The sequence below is a fragment of the Equus quagga genome, chromosome 9 (assembly GCF_021613505.1).
Source record: "Equus quagga isolate Etosha38 chromosome 9, UCLA_HA_Equagga_1.0, whole genome shotgun sequence".
Taxonomy (NCBI): domain Eukaryota; kingdom Metazoa; phylum Chordata; class Mammalia; order Perissodactyla; family Equidae; genus Equus; species Equus quagga.
Genome location: NC_060275.1, coordinates 75,250,859 through 75,275,667, shown reverse-complemented (window position 1 = coordinate 75,275,667; position 24,809 = coordinate 75,250,859). Strand labels below are relative to the sequence as shown.

General features: G+C 38.7%; 1 protein-coding gene across 1 annotated transcript in view; it reads left to right on the top strand.

Moving 5' to 3' along the window:
* Positions 1–24,809, top strand: part of ZSWIM6 (zinc finger SWIM-type containing 6) — a 184,774-nt gene that overhangs the window by 111,419 nt on the left and 48,546 nt on the right. Inside the window, exons 3-5 of the mRNA XM_046671709.1 lie at positions 2,719–3,075; positions 17,901–18,049; positions 21,005–21,155. Of these exons, the coding sequence (XP_046527665.1) occupies positions 2,719–3,075; positions 17,901–18,049; positions 21,005–21,155 (657 nt within the window). The remainder of the gene's footprint in view (positions 1–2,718; positions 3,076–17,900; positions 18,050–21,004; positions 21,156–24,809) is intronic.

Genomic DNA, 24,809 nt, shown 5'->3' with positions numbered 1-24,809 from the left:
CTAATAACTACTGCCACTCCTCCTCTTTTTTTGCTGAGGAAGACTGGCCCTGAGCTAACATCCATGCCCATCTTCCTCTACTTTATATGTGGGATGCCTACCACAGCACGGCTTACCAAGCGGTGCCATGTCCGCACCTGGGATCCAAACTGGCGAACCCCAGGCCCGAAGTGGAATGTGCAAACTTAACCGCTGCGCCACCAGACCAGCCCCCCTTCTCTCTTTTTTTGTTTTTTTAAGGTGTGCTTTTTTGGTGAGGAAGATTGGCCCTGAGCTAACATCTGTTGCCAATCTTCCTCTTTTTTTTTTTCCCTCCCCAAAGCCCCAGTACATAGTTGTATATCCTAGTTGTAAGTCATTCTCGTTCTTCTATGTGGGATGCTGCTGCAGCATGATGACCAGATGAGCTGTGTGTATGTCCACGCTCAGGATCTGAACCGGCCAACCCTGGGCCGCTGAAGTGGAGTGCGCAAACTTCACCACTCGGCCATGGGGCAGCCTCTAGTTTTTGGATCCTCAGTTGTCTTGGCTTTGCCTGTGATTGGAGAAGCTCTCCGATATCCCTTTTGTGGAGAGACAAAGACGTTGACTTGGCAGGCAAGGAGAGATGTGATAGTGTTAAGCTGGGATAGATTGATTTTATAAATGGTCAGTTAGTGATAACTATTTTGCTATAGGGATAACTGGTTTCTTTGTACACATATATATGTGACAAGTGGAAAACCAAGATCCCTTGTGCTAAATGTACAGAATATATTTGAGAACTTTCTGGACTCTTTTTTTATGATCCATTGTGGTTTTTTGGTCTTAATCTGTGCCTGTCCCATAGATTTTTAATTTTTGTGGGTTTATAATGCATCCTGGTTATATTATAAAAGCAAGACTGCCCTTATTAGTCTTCATTTTTGAAATTTTTTTGGATGTTTACTTTTTATGTGACTTTTTCCTCATGGGAAAATACATAAACAATTTTTTTAAATATGATTACATTTACTATGAATATTTTCTTTAATTGTGGTTTTCCAAAAAACTTCTTGACCAAAAGAGCTAAAGGAGACCGGACTATGCATTCTGAAACAGTATTCTCTGTAGGAGAAATGTAAAGGTTATCATATTACAATTCTCACACTGTGGAACAATAATAGTACTTGTTTTTGGGGGATGCTCTTTTTAAATTGATTAATTTGGTAAAAATTATTACAACACTTTTCTCTTCCCACAAATTCTTGCTGAATGTGAATTATAAGATGAAATTATATTACTCTGAAAGATTTCTTGTAAGTTGAATAGTGTGTCTTCCAACTCTCTGACGTGATTTTCCTCCCTTGAAGGAGACAATAAATGGAGTTCAGATGCCCCACATGTGAACTCCAGGCATCATCTGGCTGTCATTCTCATGTCACATCTCTGTAGCTCCATGTGTAGCCCCTCCCAGAATTCCCATGTGGTAAAGATCCTTCTCTTTGTGAATGAAGGGGAACTCGAAGATATAGTGGCCTGCTTGATGAATTTTACTCAAGTAGCACAGATAGTGGAAGGCTGAGAGAGAGCCCAAGTCTTCATTTTGTAGCATTCAAATTTCTGTCAGACACTCAAAATCCTGAGGTAAATCCATGTCCTGGAGATTCCCAAAGGGTTTAAAGTTTATCTCTGGTCTCTGTATGTGGCTTTCAGAGAGGGAAGGTGGAACTGAATGGGTATGCCAAAAAATATTTAGGATAACCTTCCCACATGTTTAGGATTTGACCTCTGATCAAACAGGCAAGGACTGACTGGTGGCAGTGGGAAGCAGTTTTCGGTTGGCTGTAAACTGTAGTTAGAGCTATCCAAGGAGGAATTGTCGCCTGTGGGGGTTTGTGTCTCATCTCTGGACCATTATAAGTAGCAGCCAAATGGCCATTATTCAGGGAGGTTTTGGAGGATCCCTGTGTGGTTCTAGGTTTAAGCTACAAGGCCTCTAAGGCCCCTTGCCACTTGGTGATTTTGTGCACCCGTGTGTGTGTGAGCGTGTTTAAAACCTTACCTCTGTACAGCCTTGCTCTGTATGATAGGTAAGAAACTAGCCATGTGAGCTACTTGACTGTGGTGTGTATGAGATTTGGTGGGCTTTGCCGTTCTACCAGCAGATACTGCTCAGAGACGTTGTTACACTGGGGCATATGTTATGCATGCTACAGAAACGATTATTAAATAAAAAGATTTCTCTGATCAATGCTTGTGAAAGGAGCTCCCCTCAGAGTTGCAGTGTTGGTTGGAGGAGGCTAGAGGCTGCCTGGAATAAAGGTGGGAGGAAGGGGGAAGTTTGTTGAGAAGAAAGCTGAGCTGGCCTATTCTACTTAAAAAAGTTAAAAAAGAAGAAGAAGAAAACCACTGATCTAGGGGATTTTTGTCAGGTATACCACAGTTTCAGAATATTGATGGTTTATTAGTGCTGTAATCTGACAACTTCCTATAGGTATGATGGTGGTAAATACTGCAATAAGTGTTTTCATACGGCTGTGTAAAATACTTGAGCATGTCTGTTGAATACCATTTATTTTGTACCTCTAAGGTGTGAGGGGGAGGGAGGTTTGAGTGGCCTGAATGTTTTTACTTGAAAATAAAAGCTGTCATATCTTTTTCTTGCTGCTGTCAAGTATTCCACATTTCACAGAATGAGAATACTTCATAGCTTCTGAATGCAGAAGCTCAACTCTCTCCTCCCTCTCTTTCATGTAGGTTTCCACTTGAGTGGCACAGTGACAGAACCTGCAATACAATCGGAGCCAGAAACTGTTTGCAACGTGGCCATCAGCTTTGATCGTTGCAAGATTACCTCAGTGACCTGCAGCTGTGGAAACAAGGACATATTTTATTGTGCCCATGTTGTGGCACTGTCTTTATACCGCATCCGCAAGCCAGATCAGGTCAAACTGCATCTTCCCATTTCCGAGACTCTCTTTCAAATGAATAGAGACCAACTACAAAAGTTTGTACAGTATTTGATCACAGTGCACCACACAGAAGTTTTGCCAACTGCTCAAAAATTAGCAGATGAAATTCTTTCGCAGAATTCAGAAATCAACCAAGTTCATGGTGAGTAGAATTCATTCTGTAGATTTCTTCTCTGGATTCTTTTTTGTTTATAGATTCAATTCTGCTGCATAAAAGTGAATTAAATGTGAATTAGGTCGTCAGCATTGCTCTCAGGCAGTTGAGAGAGACTTTTAAGTTTAGTTTGCATCCTGAAACATCCATTTTGAAGTAATTTGTGCATCCCACTAGATACCAAGCCTTTCATGCTCAGAAAAATCTCTCATTTGTTATAGCTTGGCTCTTATACTTTGACATTTGGTAAAATTTCATCAAATACCAGATAGTAGTTATGGAACACTTAGTCATTTAATTCACCCTTGTCAGCTGTTATCAGTAAACTGACTTAATGCATACTCAGAACTTTTTTTCATTTTCTTTTAAATTTTTTTTTTCCAAGGCAGGAAGTTTCTGACAGGATGCCTCATATTAAGAAAATAAATTATTAGAAAAATATTACAGCTTGTTTAGAGAGAGTTTAGGATATGACTGTCATTGAATATAAGAAATCTCAAAAAGAGTTTCTTTTAAGTCTTTTATACGTTGAAGATGTTATCTCATTTATTTGTAAACACATTTATCAACTTTTTATTCTGTGCATTCAAATATGTTGACTCACAAGAATATATGGGCGACTTTTCAGAAATAACACCCACAACCTATTTCATATAGTACATTAATGTAAGATAAATAATATTGCTAAATATAGGTTGATGTACTTTTAAAACAGTTAGACATAATTTTTAAAATATTTAAAAACATGTTGAGGGGCCAGCCTGGTGGCGCAGCGGTTAAGTGTGCACGTTCCACTTCTCCAGGGCCTGGGGTTCACCAGTTCGGATCCCGGGTACAGACATGGTACTGCTTGGCACGCCATGCTGTGGTAGGCATCCCACATATAAAGTAGAGGAAGATGGGCATGGATGTTAGCTCAGGGCCAGGCTTCCTCAGCAAAAAGAGGAGGATTGGCAGCAGATGTTAGCTCAGGGCTGATCTTCCTCAAAAAAACAAAAAAGCATGTTGAAGAATGTAACAGTCTTGACTAAGCAGTTCAGGGACCTAACCTTTTTACTTTCTTTAGTTATACTGATTTGAGATACAGGACCTGTCAGTCACTCAGCCCTATTCTGTTAGGTTTTCCTCAAAGTCATTATTGATATAGCAGATACGAACATTTAAGGAAAGCAGTTTGAGATCATTTCTTAGAAACTTTCAAAATTGTGAGAGAGAACCTGCAGAAAAGAATGTGAATGTGCAGGTTAACAAAGGGAACCAACATCCTGGTCAAGAAATAGACCACCCTCTGCACCTGAGAAGGTTCCATGTGCCTCCTAGTCACAGGCTCCTTTCTCTTCCCCATGGTAACCACTGCCTGATTTTTATGGTAATCACTTCTTTGATGGTTTGTGTTTTGTTATTGACATCATTAAACACTGGCTTAGTTTTATCTGATTTTAAACTTTATATATTTGACTTCTTTCACTCAAAATTACGTTTATAAGATTTACCCATACTGTCTCATGTACCAGTTTCATTGCCTTAGAGTAGCACTATGCAATAGAAATATAATGTGAGCCACACATGTAATTTAAAATATTCTAGTAGCGTCATTTAAAAAGAAACAAGTGGGGCCAGCCCCATGGCCTAGTGGTTAAGTTTGCCATGCTCCACTTCGGCAGCCTGGGTTTACAGGTTTGCATCCCAGGTGCAGACCTACACTTCTCGTCAGCCATGCTGTGGCGGCGACCCACATACAAAGTAGAGGAAGAGCGGCACAGATGTTAGTTCAGGGCTAATCATCCTCAAGCAAAGAAAAAAAGCCCCAAAGACAAGTAAAATTAGTTTTAGTAATGTTTTATTTATCTCAATATATCCAAAATGTCAGTTCACTTAATAAGTACCACACTATTCATACATATCAATTCAACAAAAATATTGATATGTTATACTTTTTTCCCTTGTATTAAGTCTTTGAAATCTGGCACCTGTTTTACACTTAGAGCACATCTCAAATCACACTATAGCCACATGGTGAGTGCTCAGTAGCCACATGTGGCTAGTCAAGACCATATTGGACAGCACAACTCTGGAGTAGTCTAGGTATGAGAACACCAGTATTTGTCCCTTCCACTGTTGATGTCCATGCCACTTGTTTTGAATAGAGCTGCTGTGAACATTCTTTCACAAGTCTCCTTGTTCTGTAAGATACTTTTAACGTGCTTTTTATGTCAGAGGAAAATCCACAGAGCCATGTTTTCTCTGGTGTTCCCCATACCAGGCTCAGCTTTATTACAGTAGCTGTCATAAGGTGTGTAAAGCATTCTACTTGATAGAGTATGCCAGTGTTAAATAAGAGGACTGTAAACAGCTGTGCCCCAGAAGTATCTGGGACCCACCAAAGGCACATGCACCCAAGGACGTTTTCGAGTAGGCTCAGGCTCTGCCATCTGTCTCCATCTCATTGCCTTGTGAAAAATCAGCCCAGCTAATGATCATCTCAGAGATTTCTCAGGAGCCTATTTGTGGCTTCTTATTAAATTGTTTAGTGGAGGCAGAAGACTAGGATATACTATTTTTTCAAACTTTTATGCATTCTCTTTTTTTCCTTTTTTTTCTTAATTCAGTTTAATCCGTTAGGGTCACTTTGTTCTCTGAGTTTTAGCGTAACCAGAGGTCCACATCAACAATCAGTTGTTTGTTCTGCATTTGTCTTCCTTGTTTTGAAGGATAGCAGCCCCCAAAGTTTATCTAAAAGCTTTTAAAATCCATCTCCCTGTCCGAATAGTGGGACTAATGAAACACTGTAAACTAAAGTTGGATGTGAGAATGTATTCACGTGACGTTTTCTTTCTTTCAGAGTATCTAAAATTAGAAGAAAAAGATATCTAAGGAAATATCAAGGGCAGAATGCAGGTTGGCTTTAGACTATGTGATTTTCAAATAGCTTTTATATGAGAGCAGCTTCACGAGAGCCATGAGCGGGAGCAGTCTATTCCGCCAGCTTTCTCTCCATTTAACTTATCAGCCTGGAAATGGGCCAATTACATGAGCTGCCTTCCTGCCTTCCGTTCTACTGTGACAAGTGGTAAAAAAAAAAAAAAAAAAAAAGAGGTAGGAAGCAGGCCCTGACCTTAAGTGATGAGATGGGAAATCTGCTGCCTGGGGCTTATTTTAACTGTTAGATTGATGGCTTGGCGTAGGGGGTGGGATTAAAAATGTTTTGCAGTTATTTGACTACGTGGTCCTACCTGCCTCCAAACATCTGTACATAAAGCATTCCCTAATCTGTTTTTAAAGGAGTGCTTTGTTCTGTAGTTTTTTGGGTGTATTTTTTCTTTGAGAAAAATGTCTTGAACATGAATATTGGGAAGAGTGAAGTTTTTCTCTAAGGAAAAGCATCACTTTTACTTTCCTAGATAAATGGGGTTAGGATGGGATTTAGATTTGATTATCTTAGTAGGTATCCTAAACACAATGAGGTTTGGCTTATCCAAATCCTTTTTATAAGAAAGTCGTAATATAATTTATAAGTAAATACAAACTATGTTGATAACAATAGGTTTTTCCTTTTCCTTGTGAGTGATCCTAATGCTTCTTAAAATTCTATTGATTGCTTTTCCTTATTATTTTGAAATATTTTATTTTTACAAGAATTTTATCCTGAGGAATTAAAAGCTTTTTCAAGTCACATTGTTCCTCACAATTTCCCTGTAAACTAGGTATTGCACGTTTATAATTGTAATAGTTTCTACATGAAGAAACTGAGGAGAATGGGTTAGTGACTTAGCCAAGGTCACAGATTCAGTGAAGGTAGTTGGAATATAGACTTAGTCATCATAATAGTTCAATCCTTCGCAGTAGCCTTTTTTACATTCCATCGTATTTTCCTAAAATTTCCCACAGAATTTTGATTAGATTATAAAATTAGCCACTGTATGCTGAATAGTGGCAGTAAGATAGTTAATGTTAATGGCCCTCTAAGGAGATTGCCAGTTGTAGTTCTGCGTTTTTTTAAGCAAAATTGTTTGCTCTTGGTTTTGTATTCGAATAAAACTTTCCAGCTTCCATATTCTGAAAAAAGAGGCTGATGTCTTTGCTAAGTACTTGTCTGGAAATTTACTGATTTCTAAGTGCTAACTCATCTCTTAGTTAATTTACCTCGGCCTTCACTGGTCCTTTATGCTTCCGATTAAAGGAGCTGTATTATAGATCGGTATACTGTAGCGCAGGGACAGCACACTGAGCTTGAAATCTGGAGGCCTAGAGTCCAGTATGTCTCTGCTGTGTGACCTGGGATGAGATTCATTTTTTCTCATATTTAAAATGCTCATAATCTTCTCTAACAGCGTTGAAAGAATTTTAATGATATAATATATACATGTATGGTAATAATAATGAAAAGGTAACCAAGTTTACCTCATGTTGGGCGTCCATTAGTACTCATAGTTAAAAAGAAGAGAGAAGAAACTAATTGGGGGGAGGATGATATTTGGAGGTCAGTTTGTCTTCCCCTGACTTTCTGGTACATATTTCCTCTTCTGCTTCCTCTCTTGTGCTCGCTCTTCCTCTGAGCTCCCTATGTGCTAGCTTGTGCTGGGAAGACTACAACAAAGAGGGACAGACTGAGAGGAAGCTGTGACATTGGTCCTGACTTGGAACAGAGGGAAAGGGGAGTTATTTCAGTGGCGCTTTCACTCCCAGGAGTAGGCTGGACTCATCTCTCACTTCACTGCCGTGTACCCGGAGATGCCATCTCAGTCAGCCAGATGTAGAAGGGATATACAGTCATGCACCACATAATGACATTTTGATCAACAATGGACCACGTATGTGACAGTGGTCCCATAAGATTAGTACCATGTAGCCTACGTGTGTAGTAGGCTACACCATCTAGGTTTGTGTAAGTGCACCCTATGATGTTCGCACAACGATGGAACTGTCTGATGACACATTGCTCAGAACATATTCTGTCGTTAAGCAATGCATAACTGTATTCACATGTCAGATGAGCACTGACACATGATATCTACGATCTTTTCCACCTCTGGTCCTGTGCCTCTTTGGTGGTACTCCTGCAGAGGCACAGGAGGCGCCTAGGATCCGTACTGCAAAGGTGTACTTCCTGGAGTTCTGCCTAGGTCTGCATTTGTGTCTCCTTCTCCCATCAGACGTGTCAGTTGGTTTGAGCATGGTTCTTATAAAACCAACACCATAAATTCCGTTCATTCCTGCTTGTCCTGCTTAATTTAGCCTCTGAAAGTCTCTGTGTCCCAGCCCTTATATATCAGTCCATTCAGGCTCTCCCAGATATTACCAAACAAACAAGAAGACCTACTCAGCAGTCCCAGTTCATTGTATAGCTTATTTTTGCCTGATTGTAAGTTCCATCAGGACCGGACTATGACCTGTGTGTCTTTGTAGCCTCCTAAGAATAACACTTAAGACGTGATAGGCACTCACAGTTTGTTAAAGAGTGAGTAATGCTGTCATTTTTCATTCTTTGGTAGTTCCATTCCATCTCTTCCTTTTGTTTCCCTGTGGCTGGTCATGTTCATTGTAATTGGGCTTGCATTAGCAACCGGTTTTTGTAAGTATCTTAGGGAGATAATTTGATTATTGCAAGCATATCTTTTCTGTTGTAGAACATTCTGGTGTTGACAGTTGGTGAAACAAAGGTATGATCTCCTGATGGTCAATATAATTAGCAAATATATTCTATAGGAGAGAATTAAAGTTGCTTGAACTATTTTATCCCAAAGTGCAGTCCTGTGAAACTTAGAAAAAAATAGGACTTCATGTTGGAAAATTTCTAATATAGAAGTCTATGAAGATAAGAAAAGTCCTCATTGGTTCCGCACTCCCAGCAGCTCCCTTATTCCCCCAAGGCATTCACTGCTGCTGGTGTGCTTTATATGCTTTGAGACAGTTTTCTTCATGCATACTTTTTTAATTTTTTAAAAAACAATTTAGAAAACATTTTTCTGCAGTTTTTTTTCCCTTAATACATCATAAGTATCTTTTTATGTTAGTGCCAATAGGCCTTTTACTGTTTTAAATGTTGTATAGTATTTCATAGTATGGATATATTTAACCATCAACCTAATGAATGATTTTGAAGTTGTTTCCATTCTTTTCGTACTGTATGCAGTGTTGCTGTGACCATCCTCTGTGTGTGTGTGTGTGTATGAATTTGTACGTGTATTTTTGAATAGTAGATTCTTAGTAGTAGACATGTCAGAACAAGTGGTATATACATTTTGAGTTTTATAATTATTGCCAAATTTCCTTCCCACAATTACCAGTTTCACCTTTAAGTTTTAACTAAAACTTGATGCTTCTGTAATATGATTTAAATGTTTTTTTTTTTAAATTACTATCATATACAGGTGATACTATTTTTTCCTTCTCATCAAGAAACATTTCACTTTAGCAAAAGAGAAGTAATCTTGGAACTTATGTCTCTTAATTTGGGGGAATCACATCTCTACCCCATCAGGAATTTGCTAGGGTAACACGGAGACAGCCAAGTTACTTTTAGCCCAGTGCGCATCATCCTTTGTCTTTTGACCTCCAAATCTTGCCTTCCCTCACTCCCTATGGTTATCTCTGATACTACCCCAACTCACCTAATTTTTAAAAGATTGTTGCCAGCTACAATCAGTTTCCTCGCCAGCCCTCTCCTTTAACTGACCCTAAGTCTCTCCATGTGGGCCAGATGAGCTTATTATTCCCATCTCCCCACACATGGGCTTCTCATCCTTCCACTGTAAGACTATTCAGAGCATCTAAGAGCTTAGAGGTTCGACAGCCTCAGTTAGAATACTGGTCCCATTGCTTTCCAGCTGTTACTGGGGACAAGTCACTGAATCTCTTCAGGCCTCAGTTTTCTTCTTTGTAAAATGTGGACAATAAATAGTGCCAATTTCATAAGGTCGGGAGGGTTAAAGGAGGAAATATGGGTTGCTGTTACCACCATCATTGTGATGGAGCCATTGACATGAGTCTCTACAGGCAGTGGGAGATAGTTGAGGAAAATATTTGTGAACCGGGTTTTTAAAAACAGCTTTTAAAATAGCTTGAGCAAACCATTCTTGAAGCTTGTCGACATTATAGATCTCTTTTAATAAATCTGAAGAGTTGGATTATGTAAAAATGAGACTTTATGAGAACTTTGCATTTAAATATTTATATTTGTGTACCAAGTAGTTGTTAATACATTTATTAGCTAAGTAATGGAAAAAGACTTACTGTTATGCACTCTGTGTTTATACTTGGCGTTTTTTAATGAGCATTGGAGAATGTACAAATACTTAATTGCTTTTTATTCGTATAAAATACGCGATTATTTCTGTACATGAATAAGTATATTATTGAACTTATGAAGTAAATTAATTGATAATAAGAGAGGAGTAATAAAGTGAGATGAGAGGAAAATCATAGTGGAGGGCCGTAAACCCTGGCGGGCCGATTCAAGTTCTCTGAGGTATGTGCTGGTGACGGTGCTTCTTACTGCCTTGGCATCCAGCTGAAGGGAGGGTGGCTTGTTGAGGGAGCAGAGCCTGCTGCATGCCAGGGCTCCCTCTGTCATTGGCCCCCATGATCAAGAAAATGGGTTGTCCTCTCAAAGCTCCTGGAAGGGTCACCACGCTGAATCAGGGCAGTAGAATTACGTGGATTGACCACTGAGAAGAGAAGGTGATGGAGGATCTGTCTGTTTCACCTACCACAAAATTCTAAACTGAACTGAAGGCATTAGTCACTACCTTGAAATGAAAATTTTATTAAGAATAAAACTTACAGCTTTCTCATGTATATTTATTCAATGCACATTATTTATTTATTCATTTTTTAGAGATAGGCACCTCAGCTAACATCTGTTGCCAATCTTCTCTCTTTTTTTTTCCTCCTTCTTCTCCCCAAATCCCCCCAGTACATAGTTGTATATTCTGGTTGTAGGTCCTTATGGTTGTGCTGTGTGGGACGCCGCCTCAGCATGGCTTGGTGAGCAGTGCCATGTCCGCACCCAGGATCCAAACTGGCAAAACCCTGAGCTGCCAAAGTGGAGTGCATGAACTTAACCACTCGGCCGTGGGGCTGGCCCCTCAGTGCACATTATTTTTCAGCGGTCTTGTAGTTCTTGTCCTGTCTAAAGAAAGAGTTTTGTTGGATCTGAATCCCCAAAATTTACCGCCTTGCCTTTTCCCTCTCGGTGTCAATGGTTGATGTCAGATTTTGCCTTCAGCTTCTAAGACAAATGTAGCAGTGCCCCTGTAAGCCACAGACTCAGTGTTTCCTAGCTCTCAGCAGGCACTAAAACTGGAGGAGATGGCATTCTTCTATAGGTCCCTCAAAGAAGCTGAAGTAATCACCTCTTCAACGTAGGCATCTGCTGCCTGCATTCTGCCCACATAGACTGAATTTGACAATTTAATTTTAACAAAAAAGAACACCAGTACATAAATATAAATGGTTAAAGCATTGTTTGACAACAGTGTTACTAAAGCAGTTGGGTCACAGTTCAGAAGCCTTTCACTTCTTGCTGGTTTGAATTTGTTTTCCAGCACATTAAGAGGAGAAGAAAAAGCATTAAGTTCCCCATTAGAACACAAAGCTGTGGATAATTCCACATACCAAACATAGCATAAGCCAGTTGTGAATGTGTCTGAATAGCTCAGTTTAAAATTTGCAGAATTATTTGGTGTTGCCTAATGCTTACAGCGACTGTTTCCGTGACATGAGACAGATAGCTCATTCAGTGTGTCTTAAATGTGCTTCCTTCAGTACACTGGGAAGCATCTGCTTGCTGCTGCAGGACCCTGAATGCTTGTCAGTATGAAGATCCAGAATGTGCCACCATGTTTAACTTTATCTCCAAGTATAGAATTGTGTCTCTCACCCCTGCCCCATTTTTATCCCTGGCAAAGATTCTGATTCAGTAGGTCTGCAGTGGTGGCTAAGCATCTATTTTTCACAACGTGCCTCAGAAATTTTGATATACTCTTAATTTTGAGAACTGCTGGGGTAAGGGAGAGTATTGATATTGGGATAGATCAAAATTAAATCAGAACCAAATCAAGTAGCAGATGGGAAGGGAGATATGGACAGTGGTTCTTCATGTCCGTTAGTTTCCCGTTGCTCTCTTCCTGTGGTGTTACATAACCAAATAGGAGGGGAACTTGCATTCACACATCTCTAGCTGGAATGGGAGGCAGTTAAACTTTCACTCTCTTCAGCAGATAATTTCACTTTCCCTGAAGGCTTGAAACTTTGAAGAATTAAGCTTTGGTAGTAAAATGCTCGCAAAGATTAATTATACAGTTGTAAAAGTTATAGCATTTGTAATTATAAATATAAATAAGGATAAAAAATTTGATAGGTTTTAAAACACTTTAATGGACCATTTCATTTACGTACACAGATTCTGATTCCTGCACTGGGGGAACATCTAATAGCAAACCTACAAATAGGTGAATTATGTTTGTCTTTGCACACCTTTCTCAAAGCTAAATGCTGAGGGGTTTGTCTTTGATTATAGGCAGCCATTAACAAGTAGAAGCAAATTTTGCACATCTTTATTTTATACAAGGCTTAGTCAATACTTTGTACATGTAACTAAGACATATTAGGATTGAAATAGTTGAACTTCCGCTTTAAAGTTTAATAATTGGATTTACTCTTTTAGGGGGATTGTTATTGTTGTACATGTTTCATTTCCTGGTTTGTAATGTATAATATATATGTGTGTTATTCCTCAAATATTAAGTTATGTTTAGAGCAAATTTATGTTTTATTTATTTATTTATGTTTTATTTATCAACTAGTTATCTTTGCATTCTTATAACTAAGTAAGGCTGTTTTCTGCGTAGCTACATGAGACAATTACTAATTTTTGTTACCTAACTTTTTATTCCTATATTATAGAATTTTAGGGTTGAGGAAATGGAGGCCTGAGGAGCTTTAGTGATTTGCTGGAGGACACACGGTTTTTCCAAACTGTGCCAAGAACTTCAGTCTCCCGAATTCAAATCCAGGATTAGGAACCCCACACATCCTCTCAACTCATGTGTAGTCTTTATTCGATGATTTGCAGGCAGATTTTATCTGTGGGCCATATTCTCTCTACACTGCCTCCTTCCTCCCCCATACCCTCAATCAGTTCTTACACTAGCTTACCAAAACAAACAAAAAACACAACCAAAAACAAGTGCAACTTGATTTTCTTAAAAATTTGAGAAACGTGTATTTATGCATTTGCTATTGGATATCTCCCCAGCTGGACAAGAACAAAAATCTCTACATATGTAAATTAAATGATCCATTAAATAAATTTAAAAATCTACCATATTTAAAAAATGTATGATAGTGTTTTTAAATCAATTAGATTTTAAGGAAAAATGCATTGTGTAATTCAAGTCAAATGGAAGTGATTCTTGGAATATTCTTTCTAGCACTTCTCTCTCTTAATATGAAAAAAATAAGAATTGAGTGTATCCTGAAGTTTGGGGAGAGTATCTGAATGTCAACCCCTTTGCCACTTTAAGGCAAAGAGAAGACTGAAATTTTTCCCAAACCAAATTCAGATCTACTTAAAATATTTAGATATTTCTGCGGCAAATGGAAACTCCAAGTCTCACAGGACTCTGACCTGAGCAGCCAGGGGTAGCATGCCTCCACCACACTGTGGACATTCAGCGCCCATGCACGTCCTGCCCAACAGCAGAGAACAACTAAAATCACAAAAATTGGGAGAAGGAACTATTGTGAGGATAGAAACCAGATTTATTTAGCTCACTTCATCAGAAGGAACAGTGGGAGTGGATAATCAGTAGCTTGTCAGAGTTTTCCTTAAGAAAAGGATAAAGAGGAGGGACCTGTCAGATTTCCCAGGAGGATTTTGGCAAGATATTGGGAAGAACTTAAATATAAATGTTGAGATCCTATCGTTTGGTTGTTTGGAAAGTCTCTTCTGATGCATTTAGGTAAAGAATCTATAGCTGTCTTTGTGCTTTTGTGTGTGTGTGTGTCTCTGTCTGTCTGTCTCTGTGTGTATCTTTGCTAGAATGGAGGTAATTGGCTGAATTTGGGGCTCTGAATCCCTGTAGAATGCAGATATAGCCCCTGTAGTTAACTCTTCACGACATTCTGTGTCCTTAAACCTTCCCATACGAGAGAAGCGTGCTGACATACCTGCAAACAGCCTAGTATCCTTCCTTAAATTTATCTTTGATTTAGGGTTGACAGCCCCTGCCTTAACACCTCTAGGGTGCAACTTCAGTTCTAGGATCTATTCTTCAGCAGGGGAGAGAACCAGGAGACTGGATTTGGCAGTCCGGCTGTGGACAAGTCATAACCACTCTGAACCTCTTTCTCCTTCTGTATAGGGGCATCATGACCTCTACTCACCTCCAGGGGACATTGTGGGGAGATAATGAGATAACGTAGGAGAGGATGCTTTAACGGTGGTTCCTTTTTGATAGGAACCCTTTTCTCAGGGGAGGGGAGGATGTATCCATACCTTTCTCTCTTCCTCTTTTCCCCCCTTCCTCCTAATACTTGATTGCCTGATAGTGGCAAACACTGGCTAGGTGTTAGGAAGCAGTGGTGAGCAGGGCAGATATAATCCTTGCTCTCAGGGAGCTTAAACATCTACGTTGTTGCCTAGTCCCTGCTTGGAACAGCTTTCTCCCCTTTACTGCTGGAAGAGAGTCAATCTCTCCAGCTCTTCCCAACAGGCCGCTCGTTCCCGTTACCATCCTTGCTCGTTATCTTTTCCAGCCTTTAAATGTTGGCCTTCCTTAGGGCTCTGTCTTAGGTGCTCTTCTTACCCCATAGTGCCTCCCATAGTTTATCCAGCTCCCTACTTGAAACCCTCGCCCCTCTTCTTGGTTGTGTCAAAGGTCCTTCAAATTCACCACATCTGAAACTGAACTTGTGACCTAAGAGCTGCCCCTCCCACCCCCAAACCTGGTCCTGGCTGTGGTGGTCTGTGTGTCAGTCATTTGTCCAGTATCTCATCTAGTTGTGTTGTTTTCAGGAACCCATCTCTCTCTCAACCTTTTTTTTTTTTTTTTTTTCAACGATTGGCACCTGAGTTAACAACTGTTGCCAATCTTTTTTTTTCTTTCTGCTTTTTCTCCCCAAATCCCCGCAGTATATAGTTATATATTTTTGTTGTGGTGGGAGGTGTCCTTCTAGTTGTAGTACGTGGGATGCCGCCTCAGCGTCGCCTGATGAGAGGTACCATGTCCGCGCCCAGGATCTGAACCAGAGAAACCCTGGGCTGCTGTAGCAGAGCATGTGAACTTAACCACTCGGCCACGGGGCTGGCCCCTCTCTCGACCTCTTGATCTCCCATACCTCACATATCCACTTCTTTACCAGGTCCTGTTGCTTTTATTTCCTAAATTACTGTCAGATTCTCCATTTCTGTTCTCATGGCTGTTTTTCAAACTACCATCATTATCCTTTGTACACATCATCAAAAATCATCCTCACTGTTCTCCTCTTACATATTTTTGCTTCCCAGTCCATCCTCCACACTTTAGAGATTTTTTTTAGATACATAAATACTTTCATGTGGTTCCAAAATTGTAACAGTATGAAAAGGTATTCAGTGAAGAGCCTCCTTCCCTTATGTAACTAGGTTACTCATTCTGAACATCCTTCCAAGATATTGTATGCATATATAAAGAAATACTAAGACATAAGCTCTTTTTTAAACTTTGTTACTTACGTAAGAAGTGGTACACTATATGTACTTTTCTTCACCTTGATTTTTTTCAGTCAGCAGTGTATCTTGGATATCTTCTCCATTATAGTACATGGAGGCTCTCCACATGTATTTTTATGGCTGCATAGTATTCCATGGTAGGAACGTTGAAATGGATGCACTTCAGGACAAAACATCTTTGACTGTCTAGAGTTTTCCATTCTTCTACTTTGGTTAACCTTGTCATGAATTCCCAGTCATTGCTCTTAGGGAAAAAAATTAAGCTCCTCACTTGCCAGGGCTCTCAGGGTTTGGTGCTTCTTCTGTTCTCCAGAGTTGTCTTGTATTGCTCTTCTCATTCTCTACTTTTGAGCTGTGTGGGCGTGGAACTATCTTTTATTTCCTCCATGCACCATGTTCCTTCCTGCCTGAGACCTCTGCATAAGCTCTGTCTCACATGCAGACGCGTTCGTTCCTTTTCCTGCCTTTAGTTAATTTCTCATCCACTTAAGGCAGATCTCAGCTCAAATTTCGTGTCCTTGAGGTATGCTTACCCTGGCAATCCAAGGCCAAGTCAGAGTTCTTTGATACAGTCTCTCCTGGCACCTTGCCCTCTTCTTTGAGCAGTTATTACCATTTATTGCTGTATTTTTATGTGTTTGATTATTAGATTGATCTTTATCTTATATACTTAAAACAGTGTTTCTCAAATAGTGGGTTGCAGCCCCTTATGGGTTATGAAATCAGTTAAAAAATTGATAAGCCCCTTTTAGGAAATGAAATAGAATAGAAAATATCAGACTTCTTCACTTAGAGTAAGGCTGTTTTGTCATCATACTTTTGCTTCAGATTACTAAATAGGTAGATGTGATCACATAAGCACCCAGATACACAGATACACAGGTGTATTGGGCGTGGTGTAAATTGTGTTTCTTATTGTGGGTCTTGATCAAAAAAATTTGAAAGCCATTGAACTGGATGGTAGGTTCTTTGAAGACAGGATTCCTGTCGATTTTGTATGCTGTCACATCCCCAAGTCTAGCGTAGGGGCTGGCCCTGAGTCAGGCACTCAGTAAATATGCTGGCTGAATGATGAATGAATGAATGTTTCCCTTCTCAGGGAGGTTCACAGACCCACTGCCTTCCTCTTAGGGACTAGTGGACCCTGGTTCTAAGCAGATGTCATTGATCATTCTCTTGGCCAATTGAGTCTGTGTTAGATCATTATAAGAAAGGTAATGTAAAACCACACCTACAGATGTATTTTTTTTTCAAAGTGTTGATAAGGAGATTGATGAAACGTTTTTAGATTTAAATTTTTCTGAGTTACTCATGAATCTTAGGCCTTAAATACCATTTTGTTTTCTTTTCTTAATTAAAAATGAGGCAATTTTTACCTGCCTAAATATCTGGATAACTTTTTAATTTCTAAGGTAGTCTCCACACAGGGCTTATTACATCGCCGTTACCTTTTGTGTGTACTTCAGCAATAAAATATTTATGCAGTTTGGCAAGGTGATACTACAACCTGGTTTAGTACAACAGCTGCACTGCCTGTTCCCATGTGGCTTGATTTCCCTTTTTAATCTTTGGTTTTCTGCAACTAAAGACTTATGTCAGCATGTAGTTTATATAGCAGCAGGTAATGGTGAAAAGTTTCTTATATTAACATAATAAGAGAGAAATACTCTGTTGAGTTTATTTGGTTTCATATTTTTCTAATGTCTTTGAAACACATTTTCCTAACATGGCCTACACAGTAGAGCTTTATAAACATCATGTATTTACGAGACATTTTTGTGATTTTTTTTTTTTTAAATTCTTTAGAGAACCTGTAAACTCATCTCCAGAGGGATAGTCACTGATCTTAAAAAATGGAAATATCTCAGTTCTGAAGTAATCTGCATTTTGGCTTAGCGCAAGTCAGGAAATTCCTGGAAATAAAAGAAGGATTCTTGTATTTATTTTCAGTTATAAATTTGTATATATAATTGAGATTGGATTCAAAAGTGTTTAGGAAAAAGTACAGAATCTTAACACTTTTCAGGTTTATTATCAGAGCCCTTTTAGCACAGACTTTTTATCTAGCATATGTGTTATTTTTTCTTTCTATTTCTAGGTGCTCCTGATCCAACAGCAGGTGCTAGTATAGATGATGAAAACTGCTGGCACTTAGATGAAGAGCAGGTTCAAGAACAGGTTAAACTGTTCCTTTCCCAGGGCGGGTACCACGGATCAGGGAAGCAGCTTAATTTGCTCTTTGCAAAGGTATGATTGTTTATTTTTAAAGAAATATTCTAAATATATACATATATAGGAAGTATCTATATATGATCATGTTTACAATAGGATAAAGGCTTTTTTTAATTTAATTTTTTTTAAAGAATAGAGTCTAAGTTAATCAACCAATTAGAAACTTCTGTGTTGTAATGTAAGCATTAAGTTGCTTAGACGTCCTTTGACAAGATATGGAACATCTTTGTCTCTCAGTTCCTATTAATAAAATGGTGACAATTTGTACAATTTTGAAAAACCTTTCAATACTGCAAACAAAATAAATATCTTAATGTTATTTAAAATGCCATCTTTTCAAGTTTTTTCTTTTTCTAGTTAATTTTCCAAAGTAGAGCATAACTTTGAACACAGACCTTAAAATGTGCTTTATATGTTTAGTTTAATAATGTCAGTATCTTTCAATTGGTTGCAGAAGCATAGAATTTAGTTATACAGACCTGGGTTTAATCTCAGTTCTAAATGTTAAGTGTGTGAACATTGGCCAGTTATTTAAGTCGGTTTCTTCATCCGTAGAGTTACCTAACAATAGCCCATCTCCCCGAGTTGTTGTGGTCATGGTGTTAAATAATAATGATGTCTAACATGGAGTTGGGCCTTGGTAAATGTTAATTTTTATCACCAACTTTGATGGCCTTAGAAACAAATTATTGTTATAAGTTCTGTGTGAGCAGAAGCTGTGTCTCTTGCTTTATACAGAACTTTTAGTACCATAAACGCAATTCTAAATACTGGATAAAATGCTTTTTTAATAATATTAAATCAATGCCTTCTCATTGGGAGTACAGCATCATTATGGGTAATTTATTCAAATTCATTTTAAGGAAACAGACAACTGTTCCTAGAAGAATTAGAGTAAACTCTGTTCCCGGTTATAGCCAGAAAATTGTGTGTTCTGATTAATAAATACCCTCTTAATAGAGATTTATCCCATATACCATCCATAGAATGCCAGTTTTCCAAGCATTAGATTACAATAAAATACATTTAACTCTAAAACTACTTCACACATGATTTAATCACTCTTCAGCAATTCACAGGCACTTCACACTCTTGTAATGCCTCAGAGTAACCAGTCTGAAAATTAATTACCATTAGGGTGTACATGTACTTGAGTGTTGGTAAATAGTTCTGGTTTATATGCTTAAGAATAAAGGGTTTATTTTCATTGCTGTTGCTAACTGAGAATAGGATAGAAATTTGCCAGGAAAATAAACATTAAATCAAATCCATGATATAGTGGCAATCTCAAAGATTTGGTGTATTTAGACACGTAGGAAGTATGTTCTAGATTCTAATGTCAGCAAAGAGTATACTGTGGCCTAATGGAAGCAATGGGAAAGAGCTGTTAGGCTGGCCTGCAGTTGCTATTTTTATCCCTATACATGATATACACATTGTATATGCCGTATGAAGTAATAGCAACATCTAATTTTGGAAATGATGTACCTTTTAGAGTTAAGACAGATCTGGGTTCTGCTCCCAGCTATTCCTCTTGTCCTTTGAGCAAGTTGCTTCACTTCTCTCAGGCATGATTTTATAATTCATAAGATGGGGATTATAATCTGGTTTACTTGATATGGTTGTTGTGAAGATTCAATGGTAAGTATAAATATAAAACTCTTGTAGCACAATGTCCAATAAATAGCAACTCCTTTTCTTTCTCCCAGTCTTCATCTGTTTATGACTTTTTAGTGCTTCCATATTGGGAATAAACTCCTTTTTAAGATGACTAAAATAAATCCTACTGAAAGTACAACTAGTGTAGAAGTGCTTTTGAGTTTTGTACAAGGCTCAAAGTCTGCACCCTGTGAGGAGATTCCATTGCTTGTCAGGGTACAGGCCTGAGGCAGGATCTCTTAATGTCAAGGTTTGGGCTGGTCATTTCCTCCTTCATTTACCTTTCACATGGAGAGAATCTTCACTGAAAGCACCCCCACCTCCTCGTTTTCTCCTGTATGACCGTGCTCCAGTAATTCCCTTCAGGGAGAGCCCGTGTTCAGCTGGGGTTCTTATTTGTTGAACACAGAGCCATACACAGTTTTGGAATAGATGCATTCATTTAGGGTTTCCTGTAGAGAGACTTACCCTTGGTTTCTTTTCTTCGTTTCTTTTATTTGGGAAGTGTAGCGCGAGAGTAATGGACAGAGCTTGAGGTTCCAGCTTGAGAGGCTGAGTTAATTTCTTAGGTCAGTGGTTATGATTCTGCTTCATGGATTGCTCATTTAGTGCAAGAGAGTTTTTGAACCTACACCAGCCCTGTCCGTTTCCTCTTACCAGGGCAAAAACAGTCCCGCTCTACTGAATAGAAGCGTGCTGCTGCTCTTTATATTAGGAAGACTTTGGTGAGAGAGAACTTATGATATTGCTAATTTACTTTTAACTGAAGGACTTGCACAACTCTGTGAATATACTAAAAACCATTGAATTGTATAGTTTAAATTGGTGAATTGTATGGTATGTGAATTATGTCTCAATAAAGTTGTTTTTAAAAAACTGAAGGACAGATTCTGTTACTGTCAACGTTATCAGATCAGTTTAGATCTCTAAAAGAGTTCTCAGTAGACTCCTTGAGGCTCTGCCACTCTGGTGGTAAGGTCCATCAGTTGGAGAGTCAGGAAGGTGCCAGATGATTTGTCCTGTTTATTTTGGTATTGTTCTTCTGTATGCTGGCAAAAAGATTTTTTTCAGAATTGAGAAGTCAGCTAAATTTCTTTTCCTTGTGTGGATTCTAAAACATAATTTAAAAAAATTAACAATTTTCTGATTAAATTGCCATTTAGCATAGTGACCAGTTTTTATCAACTTTCGTTTGGTTAAGAGGGCTGGTACAAGACTTAACTGCCCCTCCAAATAAAGAAAAGTGATCTGTCTCTTGTATTGCTGTTCGTTGCTGAACATTTTTCTCAAGGTCTGTTTTTTCCCCACTAGGTGCGGGAGATGTTGAAGATGAGGGACTCTAATGGGGCCCGCATGTTGACGTTGATAACAGAGCAATTCATGGCTGACCCTCGTCTGTCCCTTTGGAGGCAACAAGGCACTGCGATGACTGACAAATATCGGCAGCTCTGGGATGAGCTGGGTAAATATCCATTTCCTGACGACTGCTATTGAGTTGTGTATGGATAAAGACCATGATTGAATGTTTAAAAAGCACGTCAAAGTATTGCTGGAGAGATGGCTGCTCATATATACACTTGTGCTAGTCTATACTAGTTAGAAGAACAGGGAGAATGAGGACGTGGGCTGGCATTTGCACGAAACGATCTTGGCAGGGTTTGAGGGAAATTGTCTGATCTTGAGGAAAGCCAGCACAGGGATCTGGCTTTAAATTTTGGGGGAAAAAAGGCTATATTATTTTAAAATAGGTATTTTGTATGATCGAGCTGATTACGTATCTCTAGAATAATGCTGTAGCCAATTAAGCTAAAATTTAACAGTTTTCTGCTTTCGCCTACATTAAAAGTATCAAAAGTAGCTTGAACGTTCATTTTATTTTTGACCGTTACAAACTTAGAACTTAGATGAACAGTTGATCGTCAGAATGGAAAAGATACGGCAAACTCTAATTGTTATTGCTTCCAAATCCCTGGTAGTAAAGATAGAAATGTAGCAGGTGGTTTAAAAAATAAGAAATTCACTAGTCATGTTCACCGGGAAATTTTGGGGGATGACTCTTGTTACCCAGTGCTCATTGCTAGGGAATTAATGAATACTGTATTTTTTATCTTGTCTTTCTATTAAGAAATCTGTATGTGACAAAGGGAATTTTTGACAAATATCATGTTAGTGCCTGTATTAATTTTATGTTCTGGATGTATTTACGAGAAGATCCTAGTTTCAGTGACATTGAATAGTAGAATTCTTCATACCTTCACTTTCTCTCTTCTTCTTGGCTAATGATGGACCACATCCTGCTGATTGATCCCATGTCAAGTCTAGACCAAGAGAAACTGTTGTCCTTGGAGATACTACATGGTCCTAATAATTGGAAGGGACCTTTGAGATGAATTGTTTTACAGATAAAGAAACTGAAGTCTGGGGAGGTTAGGAGACTTCCACAAGATGACATTATGTGACCTAAGGTTATGTGGCAAGTTGGTAAAGAACTGGACATCAGAGGTCCATTTTTCCCATTAACAGGATGTGTGTTGAGGAGCTAGGCTGTGGATGGCAATTCTTGTTTTGTTTGTTTTTTTAACATGTATGTCTGCTACTTGCCAACTGTTAAATATTTGTTGACCTTTTCCCCTGGTATTTTTATTAATTATCTTGTAACAACTTAATCTTGATACTTTCCTTGGGTCACCTGAAATAATGGTTGGTGGTCTTTTCCCCAATCAAAATTTAAACCAATCTGTAACTACAGTAGATAGTTTCCATGTATTGAAAGGATGTTTGGGGGCACAAAACAGTGGTTGGAGAACACAAGGGTAATGCATGGTTTAAACAAATACTTTTCTAGAACAATGAGTGGTTTACTTTTCCAAGTAAGCCTTCCTCACTTTTGTAACTGTCCAGTAAATGTTAAATTGACTAGTTGGTTTATGATAGTAAGAAGGACTAGCATTAAAAAAACCATAATGAAGGAAATCATTTAAGGAAAAATTATTGGATTAACATTAAGTAAATAAAATTTAAAGAGCTTTGGTGTTTTAGAGAAACTTAGAATTACAAATAACTAATTAGGAAGAAAATTTTTTGGTTACCATAAAAAAGTACAAGTGATACAGTCAAACAAAATTTGCGGTGTTCACATTTAATTCATTAGTCACATCTCACTTTTCCAGGTTAGTTTTGAAAGTTATGTAACCACGACCCTTAATTGAAAGTATAAATTCTGGGGCCAGCCTGGTGGCGCAGTGGTGAAGTACGCACGTTCTGCTTCGGCAGCCCGGGATTTGCTGGTTCGGATTCCGGGTGTGGAAATGGCATCTCTTGGCAAGCCATATTGTAGCAGGCATCCCACATGTAAAGTACAGGAACATGGGCATGATGTTAGCTCAGGGCCAGTCTTCCTCAGCAAAAAGAGGAGGGTTGGCAGCAGTTAGCTTAGGGCTAATCTTCCTTAAAAAAAGTATAAATTCTCATTAGGTGGAAGTTTCCACCAGCTGATTCCAGTTATACCCTCTGATGGACTACTTTCTAATTATGGACCAGGCTTTATACAAGTTCTTTGGTTTCAGTCCAGGAGGAATAATACATCTTCTTGTCTCGTGGTTCTGCTTTTTGTTTTTTTCCCCCCACAAATCTCCCCGACCCAATTATTACTAGACTGCTGTAAATTCTCCTATGTACTCTGATGTCAAGCAGAGGTCACTTTCCATTTAATGGGGTCTAAGTTCTGTGAAGAATCCCATGCAGAAGTAACAATAGCTATTACATCTTAATATTCATTCACCCAAAAATTAACTAAAAGTTGCTTCTGGACTACAAAAGGAAAGGATTTTGCTTCTTAATAAAATAGGGGAATTTGACTTTGTGCCCCTGCACAGGGCTCACATTGCTTCAAGGCTCTGCTTTGGAATTAAATGCTGAGCACTGCCAGATGCCAGACATTGAGAAGAGGCTGAGTTTTGTCGGCAAATGGGATCTGCAAGTTAATTGGTGTTTTCTGCAGGCTTCTGGCTGTGAAATGAAATTGGAAGCCCTTTAGCCACATGGATAATACAGGACCTGAATACAAATGTCACATGTCACCATCAGGACCCACTGTGAGACAATAGTGTTCCCACTCCAACACTGCGCCATTACAGATCATTTAAATATGGGGATTACATTTAAACTAAAAGCCCCATTTGCCTTTTACTGCAATTTAAATGTCCTCTTAGCAAAAGCTAAGTGACAAATTAAATGAAAAAAGTGCCCACATTTTTAAAGCTGTAATGCAAAACAACCTTTTATTGCTTCTCATGTGCCACGAATGAATCATTATACTTGTCAACCCTAAACCAAGCCATAATTGGAGCAGCTACTGTTATCAAAGTGGGGCCGCTCTGTGACAGCTTAATAAAGCTGAAACTGTTAAATTAAATCTCAGATGCTTAACTCCTTAGCACCGGTGGATTCAATGGGTCCATTTCTGGCGATGGCCAATACACCAGGAAAAAAAAAGATTCCTGGCAGGAAAGCCTTAATCTGATGGAAGCGTACGAGTAAGCGTCTCTCAGCCTAGTAACCGCTTCTTGGCAGAGGGATTTGGAGGCATCAGATTGTCAGCCAGATGACAAAATTTTATTTTTTGGGTAGGATCAGATATCCCCCTCCCCAAGGTTTTCTGAATATGTAGGATTTATTAAAATTTAAGGGTTGATGTTTCAAAATTAGTATTAAAAATAACAAATATTCATTTAACTTTGTCTCTTTCAAATAAATATGTGCAAACTTATTTGAGGTAGCCACAGGCCCAGTTTCTTTCCCGCATCCTCTGGCTGACAAAGAGATGATAATGCTTAGTTCTTCTTTTCTAAACTAAGTGCCTGTGATATTCATTTGGTCTGAGATAATTTCTGTGATATTTACTCCCTGATTTTCATCATGTAATATGAAGTAGGTACAGATGCATGTTACTAAGATCCTGTTTAGTGCATCTCTTTGGCAGATACATTTATCCTGTATCTTGAGTGAGTTTTTCAGATATTAATTTTGCATCTACGTGATGTTCATTTTCTCAAACATATGGCAGTCTCCTCAAGATGAGTGTTGTATCATGATTTGCTATAAGAAAATGTATATG